The sequence below is a fragment of the Microtus ochrogaster genome, chromosome 17, assembly GCF_000317375.1.
Source record: "Microtus ochrogaster isolate Prairie Vole_2 chromosome 17, MicOch1.0, whole genome shotgun sequence".
Lineage (NCBI taxonomy): Eukaryota > Metazoa > Chordata > Mammalia > Rodentia > Cricetidae > Microtus > Microtus ochrogaster.
Genome location: NC_022019.1, coordinates 30,701,505 through 30,713,672, shown reverse-complemented (window position 1 = coordinate 30,713,672; position 12,168 = coordinate 30,701,505). Strand labels below are relative to the sequence as shown.

At 46.8% G+C, this 12,168-nt stretch overlaps 1 protein-coding gene across 1 annotated transcript in view; it reads left to right on the top strand.

Annotated features, from left to right (window-relative positions):
* The window catches only part of Abcc4 (ATP binding cassette subfamily C member 4), a 201,246-nt gene that overhangs the window by 58,747 nt on the left and 130,331 nt on the right, over nucleotides 1-12,168 (top strand). Inside the window, exons 5-9 of the mRNA XM_005355662.2 lie at nucleotides 3,439-3,528; nucleotides 5,048-5,211; nucleotides 6,706-6,831; nucleotides 8,912-9,161; nucleotides 10,220-10,321. Of these exons, the coding sequence (XP_005355719.1) occupies nucleotides 3,439-3,528; nucleotides 5,048-5,211; nucleotides 6,706-6,831; nucleotides 8,912-9,161; nucleotides 10,220-10,321 (732 nt within the window). The remainder of the gene's footprint in view (nucleotides 1-3,438; nucleotides 3,529-5,047; nucleotides 5,212-6,705; nucleotides 6,832-8,911; nucleotides 9,162-10,219; nucleotides 10,322-12,168) is intronic.

The following is a 12,168-nucleotide window of genomic DNA, read 5'->3' as shown; positions in this document are numbered from 1 at the left end:
ATGGTGCCACTCACGTGGAGGGTGTGCCACAGACCATGGGATGGTGCCACTCACATGGAGGGTGTCCCACATCTGTTGCCCTAAAGTAGACAATCTAGCACAGACAACAAGCTGGTTGTCTGTTTCCATAAATAATTCTGTCAGTCAAGACTCGTCCTCACAGATTGCTAAGGTGAAAGCATGCTCCTCCTTCCAGTCACGTCCATGGAGGGTGAGGACGGGGGTTTCTGTCCTGCCCAAACTGATACATGGTGGTAGTTACATGTGCAACTTTGGGTTTTATGTTTCCTATTTACTGATGAAAATAATCCGGATAAGAAAAATAGTTTATCAAATGAATGGGAGATACTGTTGCTTTTTAATTTTTTTTAAAAAAATTATTTTTATTTATATGTATAGCTGTGTGCCTACTTGTCTCTGTGGTACGTCATACATGCGAGTGCCCCCAGAGGCCTAAAGAGGGCATTGCATCCCCTAGAGCTAGCATTGATGGTGGTTATGAGTTAGCCCAGGAACAGAACCTTAGTCCTCTGCAAGACTGTGTGAAAATGTATTGCTGTGATGTGATGGCGCTGTAATAAAAAGCTCAGTGGCCAATAGCTAGGCAGGAGGCATAGGCGGGACTTCTGGGCAGAGAGTGAACTCTGGGAAGAAGAAAGGTGGAATCTCCAGCCAGCAGGAGGAAGCAGCACGAGAACAGAGGGGAGGTGACGAGCCTTGTGGAAGAGCATAGATTAAAAAACAGGAGTTAATTTAACTTGCAGGAGTGAGTTAGGAGCTTTCATAACTAACAAGTCTCCGTGTTACTTCAAGCAGCAAGTGCCATCAATCACGCGCGTGTGTGAGGTCGGAGGACGGCTGGAGTAGGTTCTTCCCTTCTGTCACATGGGTGCTCGCGATGGAGGTCAGGTCCTCATCTTGGAGTGAGAGCGCCTGCCCACTGAGCTGTCTCCTGGGCCCACGTCCTGCTTCTCATAAGGATGGCCATCAAGCATCTAAGCATGGTCTTTCCGCTTTGATCCTTGATGGTCACTGAGGTTCCTGGGTATGCAGAGCAAATTGGGAATTCTAGTCTTTCTTTTCCTTCCCTTCCTCCCTCCACCCTCCCTTCCTTCCCAGTGCTGAGATCTAACCCAAGCCCTGAACACAACAGGAAGGTGTTGTATCATTGAGCCAAGGCTCAGGGCCTCCCCGTTCCTATTCCTGCAGACAGAAGTTCTTTTTTTTTTTTTTTTTAACCTGTTCTTCAGGACTCCAACTTAGACCACATGGCAATCTCCCGCAGAGAGCTTGTTCTTATCTTTCACGCTTGCCTCCTCTCCCAGGTCCTTGTTTGATCTTCCCATGGTAAACTACAGAAATAAGTCTTGTCATACCAGATTCGTGGGAGGCTAAAGCAGCTGTCACACGTTCAAGGCCAGATGGGGCAACTCAGTGAGATCTTATCTCAAAAGAGCAAATAAAATGGAGGTTTAGGAACGCAAGTCAACCATAGAGAGCTTGCCTAACATGTGAGGCTCTAGGTTAGAGCTCCTTAGGTAGCCTCCCCCCCCCCCAACATCAGTTACTCTGGAAACGGACCAGTCGAAATGATTTGCTGTTAATGTTAGTTAGTATTTTTTTTGAAAAACAATTCAGATGTTGTACATTTTCAAGTCTAGAGTTCTGCTTGTTTCTTTTTGATGGTGTCCATTTCTCTCCTACAATTATCTATTTATTGTTCTATATTTCTTTGCTAATTCCACAAGTCGGGTATGTGTCTCTTTGTATTGATACCCTATGATTACGGGTCACTGTTTTGTTGTTGTTGTTTCTTTGCCTGTGTAACAATCGCTCTACCATGTTGAGGCGGGAGTGACGTGGTGTAGAGTCTGGATTTCCTGGTGTTGGTTTCTGTTTCTGAGGTTGGTCCTACCAGCATGGTTTTGTCTGTCTCTGTGTAGCTCAGCTGTAGGGCAGCTATTTCCATTCTGAACTCGGTCCAAGGACCTGGCTGTCTCTCTAGACAGATCTTTATCACCAATACACGGCCTTCCTGGCATCGTTATTGAATGACTGAGGCGGTCAGGAAGAAGCCTATGCTCCGCCTGGGCAGGACCCTGGCGTTTCCGAGCCATGCTGACCTCAGACTCTAATCTGGCACTCAGCCCTGCCCCTGGACAGGCAAGGCTTTTGCACAGTGCCTTTGCCAACTCCCCGCAGAAAACTCTGGGCCTTTGCTCTGTGGCTGTGACCCACAAATTCCAGGCGTTTCTCCCTCTCAGTGGGCACCTTCTTGCCTTGGGTGGGGGAAACGTGCTCCTCTTGGGCCGAAATCCAGGTGAGTTTCCTTCCCTCAGGGTTCACGGTCCTGCAGGGCCTGCGGTCAGAGCCTGGGGACAGCTGCTTCCTGTGCTGTCCAGCCTGGTGGCTGTACAGTGGAGGGCAAGGCCAACAGACCGGCACCAAGTAATTACTCTTTCATGACGGAGGCCAGAAGTCTGTCAGTCGTGTCTGAGAACCGCCTTCCTCACTGATTATATATATATTTTTTTTCTCATCCAACTGTAGTATGACAAAGTTTTAAGAACAAAACACTAATTTTGGGATTGATCGCATAGTTACGGTTAACTTCTGGTAACTTCTGATAGAGCCCACATGTTCAAACGTCCACAGCTTGGGCCTTCATTCCCTGAGCTACAGATGTGGTGGGCGCGAAGGAGCCCTGCACACTCGTGGGTCTTGTTTTTCACACAGATTGCCGCGTGTCTCAGACTGTTGCTCTCTGCTCACGGGGTCTGTGAATGGTCAGTCAAGCTGCATGCGGTCGTTCTAACTTATTTTATGAGCAATTTAGGGTTAGAATATAATATGTGTTTTCTCATTTCATTATTTATTCATTCATTGATTCAGGCTGCGTGTGTGTGTGTGTGTGTGTTTGTGTGTGTGCGTGTGTATACATGAAGCTCTGACTTTCTAGCTCAGTTTGGTTTCTTACTCAGCCTTCCAGCTCTTTCTTCCTGATCACTGGGATTGCAGGCATTGGGGCCCAGGCCTGGTTGTCTTCTTACTTGAACTATTAGAATCGGATATCAGCACTGTCTGTGCTTTAAATGCCTTTAATCCCAGCACTTGGGATGCAGAGGCAGGTGGATCTCTGAGTTCAAGGTCAGCCTGGCTTACATAGTGAATTCCAGGACAGCCAGTGGTACGTAGAAAATCCCTGTCTTGAAATAACAAAATAAAATAAAATGAAATTAGGTATTAAAATCCCATTCTCTTAAAATATTCTGTATATTTTCAGCATTTGGGATTGGTACATGTGAAAGTAAGTGCAGGTGCTGAAAATATTTCCAAGTAGCATCACATGAGACCCCGTGAAGAGACATTTTTCTGTTTTCTGTGCTGGGTAGAGTATCTTTATGGGATGCAACTCTTCGCTTTGCTCATTTATTCCAGGCACTTCGTTTAAGTAATGCGGCCATGGGGAAGACAACCACGGGCCAAATAGTCAACCTGCTGTCCAACGATGTCAACAAATTTGACCAAGTAGGTTCCATCTCTGTTAGTTCCTACCCTAATTTCTTCCCTCGTTAACCTGCTGGAATGTGAGGGTTTTTGGTTAGACTATGATTCTGTAGAGTATGTAGCACAGGCACTTTGACGCTATACCTCACATCTGTGTGCAGCATAGATGTAGTAAGATGTGTTTATATTGTAGAGTCTTGTGGCGATATTTTGTTTGTGCTTTAACAAATAAAGCTTGCCTGAAGATCAGGGTGCAGAGTTAGCCACACTAGTTAGCCATAGAGGCCAGGCAATGGTGGCACACACCTTTAATCCTAGTACTCAAGAGGCAGAGACCTACGGATTCAGTGAGTTCAAGGCCACCCTGGGCTACACTAGATTGACCCAATCTAAAAGAGAAACAGAGCCAAGTGGTGGTGGCTCACACCTTTAATCCCAATACTTGGGCACTAGGGAGGTAGAGATAGGGAGTAATATGGCTGGGCAGAGAGAGGAATATAAGGCGGGAGGAGACAGGAGCTCAGGATTTATTCTACGGTTTCATAGAAAAGTCGATCAGTCTGAGGGCTTGTAGAGACAGGATCTTGCCCCCTTCTGTCAGAGGATGTGGTAGAGCTAACAACGAGGGGCTGGCTGCTCTGCTTCTCTGATTTTTTAGCTTTCCAATACCTGACTCTGGGTTTTTATTAACACCCATTAGAATTCATGCTGCAGAGTCCAGTTTTGTTTTTGTGATGTTGCCTGCTGCACCCCTGTAATCAGAGTGCAGTATCCTTCCCTCCCCGACTTGGTTAATGGACTAATAGTCCTGAGTTACTGTCCACACTGTACCCCTCCTTACCCACATGGCCATAGAGCAGCCCGCCAATTGTCTTTCTCCTTTCCTAGAGGTCCAAGTTGTGGAGGGTTGAAGTGTCCAGTGCCACCCTCTCTGCGGGGCACCTGGCACGTGGGAACACTTTGCTACGTCATGCCACATAGGTGATCCCTAACTAGAAACTGCAGCTCTCTCGCCCCACGCCCATTTTTCTATACCTACTTATCTATTGGTCACAAGGTCTAGAACATTCTCCTCTGGTCTGTACTGTAGTCATCCCCTTTTCAGATTTTCACAGACTTCACTTAGAGTTGGGGACAAGCAAGATACGCTGCCTTAGGAACTTGGTCCTCCTATTCAGGGTTTCCACACACAAGCAGTGGCTGCAGCATGTGGTGGGCACCATAGTGCAGGCTTTTCTGAGGTGTTGGGGAGATCCGGGGGAGATGGGGTTCAGTTATGCGGCAGACAGCTTTCTGGGGAATGCTGCTCTCATACACGAGGGAGAAAAACATTGGGATCCTTCCTGGGATGGTGCAGTTCAAGGCACCCTGTATATATCAGGGCCCACGGTCTACTGTCTGTTGTGCCAGAGCTGCCTCTTCTGCAGAGGATACTTGCAGTTTTTTTTTTTTTTATTTTGAGTACAAAGTTTTTGACATGTTTTATTGGTAGTTTTGTTTGATTGGCAGTTCTAAGAACATGTTGGCTTTGTATCCGCAGGTAACAATCTTCTTGCACTTTCTGTGGGCGGGTCCGCTGCAGGCCATTGCTGTAACCGTCCTTCTCTGGATGGAAATTGGCATCTCCTGCCTAGCTGGCATGGCTGTTCTGGTTATTCTTCTGCCTCTGCAAAGCTGTATTGGGAAGCTGTTCTCGTCGCTGCGGTAAGAGGAATGCCAGACTGAAAATGTTTGGACATGCACCTGTCTGAGACTGCTGCCCAGATACAAGATAAACACTTCTTAGCTTGCCTACTCTACATAGGCAGACTCATTCTGGGGGTACTCTAGGCACGACCTGAAGGCTGGCTGCTCCCCATGGGCTTTTCAGGGTGGCCACTTAAAGAGTATCCTCACTCTAACTTACATGTGTGATGTTAGTTAAACATTCAGCAATAGGAAATTCAAGTATCTTATTTTTGTATATCTTGTTACATCTGTCTGTCTGTCTGTTTGCCTGCCTGTGTCTATCTTTCTATTATCTATCATCTTTCTTTCTTTCTACTATGTTTCTATCATTTATCTATCTTTCTTTCTATCATCTATCTGTCTATCATCTACTTACTTATTACCTATCTTCCTTCCTTCCTTCCTTCCTTCCTTCCTTCCTTCCTTCCTTCCTTCCTTCCTTCCATCCTTGCTATCATCTATCTGTCCATCCATCCATCATCCATCTTTGTATGTATGTGTCTGTCTGTCTATCTGTCTGTCTGTCTGTCGTGTGTCTATGACGAGGATACACATGTCCCTAAGCACGTGTGAAGGTCCAAGGAAATTTCTAGGTCTTTCTCTTCTTCTGCCATGTCAATCTCGGGGTTAGAACTCAGACCATCGTGCTTGGCAGCAAGGGATCTTACCAGCTGAGCCGACTCACTGTCCCAATCCAGATGTTACGGGGCTGCTCTCACGTACGAGCATATACTTAATTGTTTTTACCTCAGTATTTCCACTGAATCACAAGCTCGTAGGGTTGGGGTCAGTCTCAGTAGAGCCCTTCCAAAGCCTCACTGTCCCAGAGCGCGTGTGTCAGAAACACGGCAGCTGCTAACAAAAGCCTAAAAGATGATAGAGTGACCTTGACCTGAAGCAGGCACCGAGAATCAAAGCAGGTCTCCATTAAGGTGTTCGGATTTGGGATGGGGCGGGGTGGGATGGCTTCGGGCTCTCTTCTTCTCCATTGACTGTCCTCTCCTTCGCGATGAGGAAAACCCTCCTGGTCCCCTGAAACCCAGTTCTTTGCTCCTGCACTGTGAGCCTCTATTGCTCACTCCTCTCCTGGTGGGATGAACAAGGGTCTGTGTCCTCTGCCCCGCAGCTTTCGTTCCTGTCTTGTTCCACTTCTGTCAACTGTGTCCGTGTCAGGCCTGATGCTCGTCGTCCTCACCTCCCACCCTGGGTGCCCCTCAGGAAACTGAATGGTGGTTGTATCAGGACTCATGTTTGGGTTTTCCTCAGTAAACTCTGACACACATAGTTGGCCGAAATGGCTGATCTCTCATGAGGCCTTCTGTTTGTGCTGTGATTAGGATCCACCTGTGTTGTAGGAACACAAGAGCTGTAGGGCCACCTCTGGCCCTGGGTCCCTGTCTGTGCCTATGATGGATACACACAGGTGGGCTACCTTCGCTGTGTCTCATCTGTCCCATCTGTCCTCCTCAGGAGTAAGACCGCAGCTTTCACGGATGCCAGGATCAGGACCATGAATGAAGTCATCACAGGCATGAGGATAATAAAGATGTACGCCTGGGAGACGTCGTTTGCCGACCTGATTACCAAACTGAGGAAGTAAGTTTTGGTGTGGGCTGTGCTGTATTTTGCACTTTTCCATTTCCTAATTTTACCGAATGAATTTTGTCCCCTTGATAACTCAGATATGATGTGTGTCATCTTGCATGTGGCAGCAATGTTACGTGTGTCATTTTAACTTGGGCTTCCAGGTACCATTGTTTTCAGGCACCAGCCACATTTCTTATTCTCTCCCTGTGTCTGTCTCAGTCACTCTTGTTTAGTTTTGATGGTGCTGGGAATCGAACCCAAAAGTTTGCATGTTTTACGCAAGCATTGTAACATATACCACTAAGCTACATGCCCAGCCTTCAAATGCATGTCTTCTGTGCTTCTTGCTAATGATAAAATGGAAGTTCAAATATTTTTGAGTGCTTGAAATTTTCTATACATATTGATTTCAAGACGCAAGAATTTTAGAAAATCACATTTAAAATAGCACACTGGGAGGGTGATGGAGACCAAGCGTCCCTGTATCGAGCCAGACTTGAAGAACAGGTGTAGATAGAAATTTCTGTCCTGCCTAGTCTCATAGCCGTTCACTCTCAGTGAAATACACAGAGGCTTATATTAATTATAAACAGTTTGGACCGTTAGCTCAGGCTTATTACTAACTAGCTCTTAAAACTTAAATTAACCCATAATTCCTGTCTATGTTTAGCCACGTGACTTGGTACCTTTTCTCAGTGAGGCGTTCTCACCTTGCTTCCTCTGCATCTGGCTGGTGTCTGCGTCTCTGCCTTTCCTCTTCCCAGAATTCTCTTAGTCTGGTTGCTCCACCTATGCTTCCTGTCTGGCTGCTGGCCAATCAACGTTTTACTAAACTAATATGAGCGACAAATCTTTACAGTGTACAAGAGCATTCTCCCACAGTAAATGGTTGTTATTCCTTCCAGTGACTGTTATGGAAATATTCATTTTGTTCATTTCAAACATTTGTTTATTTTTGCATACTCTGGCATGGGACTTTATTATATATAACATCTGGTATCCCTGGACACCTGAAATACCCTCTTAGGTAGAGATGTCTTCTGTCCCTTGTCTGTGGCCTCTGCCAAGGATGCCACACTCTAGCACTCTTCTTCTCCGTGCCCCATGAAGCTCCATACCAGCTATTTCTGTCTCTAGTTTTGGACGAAATCTCTCAGTTTTAGGGGTGCAGTTCTCCTGAGCTCATGGAGAGGAAAGGCTGTGTCTCATCTATCCTTAGATCACCTGCAAGGTCTCTGACCCAGGACTTAACCTTTAGGTATGCTAGCTGAATGCATCTGTTTGAGTTTTTGGTAAAAATCAACTCAGAGTGACCCAAACTGTTCTCCTGCACCTCTAGCAGTGTTTAGTTGGATGAGTTAGTGGTTTGTGTCCCGTGTGGTTTTAATGAAGCTTTCCTACAGTATGTGTTCACCACTGTTTCTGTAATGTCACAGGACATTTAAAAATTATTTATTACAGGTGTGCATGTTTACACGTGTGTAGGTATGTGTGTACATGTGTTTACACGCATGGGCAGGCCAGAGGTTCTCCTCAGATACTGTTTCTCAGAAGCCTGCTCTCTTGTGTTTTGAAATAGGGTTTGTCATTGGGACCTGAGGTCCAGTGACTCAGTTGACCGGTAGCCAGTGAGCCTCAGGGACCTGACTCTGTCTCCCCAGTGATGGAGATGCAGGATAACTTTCGGGTCCGTCCTACTAACGTACTTAGAGTTAATCCCAGGCCTTACAGGTGACAGAAGAAGGAGTGAGAAACAAACTGTCCCCTCTGAGCTCAGCAACTCTCTGGAGGAAAGAATAGCTCCCGTAAAACGGTAGATTCATCCTTAGGCAGAAATAGCTGGCCCAGACATTCACAGAGCATGGAGCAATATAGAGTCATGTATATCCAGCCACACCTGACTTCTTATGTGGATGCTATGGTCACACTCAGGTTCTCACGCTTGCACGGAAGCTCTTTGCAGACTGAGCCATCTCTCCTGCCCCCACAGTATATCTTAACGTGTGTGTACTGCCTAACAAGGGGCCTCATGCATGTAACATCAATATTGGCGTTTCTATGTGAAAATTTACTTATTTCTCTTTTCTAGGAAGGAAATTTCCAAGATTCTGGGCAGCTCCTACCTCAGAGGGATGAACATGGCGTCATTTTTCATTGCGAACAAAATCATTCTGTTTGTGACCTTCACTACCTATGTCTTGCTTGGCCATGAGATCAAAGCCAGCCACGTGTTTGTGACCATGAGTCTGTATGGTGCCGTTCGGCTGACCGTCACCCTCTTCTTCCCCGCGGCCATTGAGAAAGTGTCAGAATCAGTAATCAGCATTCGAAGGATCAAGGTTTGTGCAGAGTTCTAATGATGATTTCCATATTGCTGCTTTGTCTTGGGCTGACTTTAGTCCTGTGAGCATCCAACTGTTAGCGAGTCCAGAGTGATGTATGGTGTTCTATTTGTAGGTGCAGTGTGCTGAAACCCAGATGGGTACAATAGAAATAGCAACAGCACAGGGCTCTTGATATCTGAATGGTGGCTCTAGGATCAAGGGAATCGTGGAAAAACCACACAAATTTCATCTTCTAGACCAGTGGGTCTCGACCTTCCTAACGCTGCCACCCCTTAATACATTTCTTCATGTTGTGGCGACTCCAACCATACGAGTATTTTGTTGCTACTTCATAGCTGTAATTTTGCTACTGTTATGAATTGTAATGTAAATCATTTGATAGACAGATCAAGTATAGGGTCACTTAGGTGTCCCCTGTGCAAGGGTCATTGGATTCCAGAAGGAGTCGTGACCCACGGGTTGAGAATTGCTGTTCCAGCCTCACCAGACAGCTAGGTAGGGACTCAGTCCAGGGCCGAGTTGAGTGGCCTGTGCCATTCATTTGCAGTTTCCTTTCCTTTTTAAACAAAATATTTGGGGACGTCTTTTGAACGTAGCATCCTTGGAAGTGTATGATGCAGAGCTTCTCCCGGCTGTGGCTTCACACCTGTGCTAATCTGTTGCGATTCTGCTTTTGCTGCACTTCCTTCCCCGAGACTTCAGAGCCAGGTCGTGTGCATAGCACCGGCCAGGTGGTCTCGTCATAGATAACCTGTTAATGTATAGCATGTTCTGATGTGACTTGACACTATTTTTAAGGTATTTTATTACATATTTATTATGTGTGAGGGTCACATGTCAAGGCACGCATGTGCAGGTCAGAGGGCAGCTTGTGGAAGTCTCTCCTTTTACCCTGAGGTCTTAGGATTGAACTCAGAGTGGCAGGCTTCGTGTCAGACACTCTCGCCTGCAGAGGCAGCTCCCGGCCACACTCTAGACTGTAAGAAGTTTTACGTTTGCATTATGCTTTTATTCCTGAGGTTAAGATAGTTCGTGTTTTTCCTTTTCTCCAGAACTTTCTGTTACTTGATGAACTTCCACAGCGCAAAGCCCAGGAACCATGGGACGGCAAAGCCATCGTCCATGTGCAAGATTTTACTGCTTTTTGGGACAAGGTAACAAATCCCCGTGATTTCTAAGGTATCGTGGGTGACATTGATGAAACAGAATGTGGACAATTTTACAAAGTCTGTAAAAGGCAATCGGCTCATATACCGAAGATTATAGATTTTTCTTTTTTATTGCTTTATAAATAATACCATTCAAAATTTCCACTTCCTCCCCTCCTCCCATTTCCCTCCGGCTCCCCCACTCACTCTACCCCCCACCCTCCAGTCCTAAGAGAGGGCAGGGTACCCTGTCCTGTGAAGGTTTTATAAAAATTATCAAAATCCAAAATACCGTGATTCTAAAGAATTTAAAAGTTGATCTTAAAAAAAGAAAATCTTAATTTTATTTTATGTGCATGAGGGTCTGAGTTCATGCTTGCGTGCAGTTGCCTGCAGAGATCAGAAGGCATCAGATCCTCTTGGACTGGAGTTGCAGATGGTTGCATGCCATCCCATGGGTGCTAAGAATGAAGCCCAGGTTTTCTGGAAGAGCCACCAGTGCTTCTAACGGCTGAGCCGTTTCTCCAGCTCCCGAAAGTTATTTATCTCATTTTCACAAAAAGTTTTATCATTGGTTTGAACTGAACATCCCCAAGTTTGGGCATTGGCGATGTTAGAGTGCACGGGGCCGGGCAGGCTAGGGGTCAGTATGGGAAGAACTAACTGTGCACATTCTAAACTGTCGTAGGTTTTTTACCTTGTTTTCATACCATGTTAGAGCATGTAGAAAGAATCTGTGGTTTGTATTGTTTTCAGGGGATCAGAATGAGGACCCTGGGATCCCAGTGCTCTCTGCCTCTGGCTCCCTGAATGGCACCCTGCAGGGAGGAGGCAGCAGACCCAACACAGTAAGGTGCCTGGGTTTCTAGGTGTAGGGTTTCACACATGCTGAGTAGATAGTAAAACAGGCGAGGCCAGGAGGATTTCCCACCTTGGATTCCATGGGCATACAAGCAAGCAGGAAGAGTAGCAGGGATAGCTGGGAGCAAGTGCTCAGTCTTAGAGACTTAGTACACCCCGCTGCCCACTGCGTTGGGGTCTCCAGCATCACAGAACTCCTCTGAGTCTGAGAAACAAGAGTCCGCTGCAGAGGAGCATGAGTGTGATAAGTAGAGAGAGATGGAGAGGAGGAGGCCATGATGAGGCTGCCCGGAGACTGGCAATCGCAGGGATGTGCTCCCAGGGACCCCAGCTGCCTCCAGAAGCTGGGGTTGCCGAGGGTGCGAACGGGGCGTGAATACTACCAGCCTCCGATCGGTGCTTTCTGTGGCTGAGGTTGAGTCGGCAAGAGGACCTAGGAAGTACAGATTGCTTGAGTTTGGAATGTAGCCGAAAGCCAACTGGAAGCTGAGCAAGACTTGCCTCCCCTTGCCCTGTGGTACGCACGTCAGACCACAGACTCCTGCTCTCTTTACATGCCTGCCCATGTGTGAGTACTGTGTGGTCTGCATCACTTTCCCCGAATCTGGCCGCAGTGCTGCAGCCCTCTCCACAAACCAGCACTGTGAGTCCAGATGTGGACAACCACAGCCCTGCATTCTTCACCCATGGAAATTCCTGCAAGGTGCTTTATCTGGCCTGGCAGTGTTTCTTCAGTTTCTTGGCATATCCCAGCACAGTGCAATAGGAACCATGGCCAAAATGCCACTGTCAAGAGCCCTCAGTGAGTACTGCTGAGTTAGACACAGCGCTGCAGAAGCACCCTAGGTGGATGCTGCTGCCGTATTAGAGACAGGACTGAAAATCACCCTAAATGAATGCTGATGGATCAGACACTGGAGAGCACCCTAGGGAACGCTGCTGGATTAGACACTGGAAAGCACCCCAGGGAACGCTGCTGGATTAGACACTGG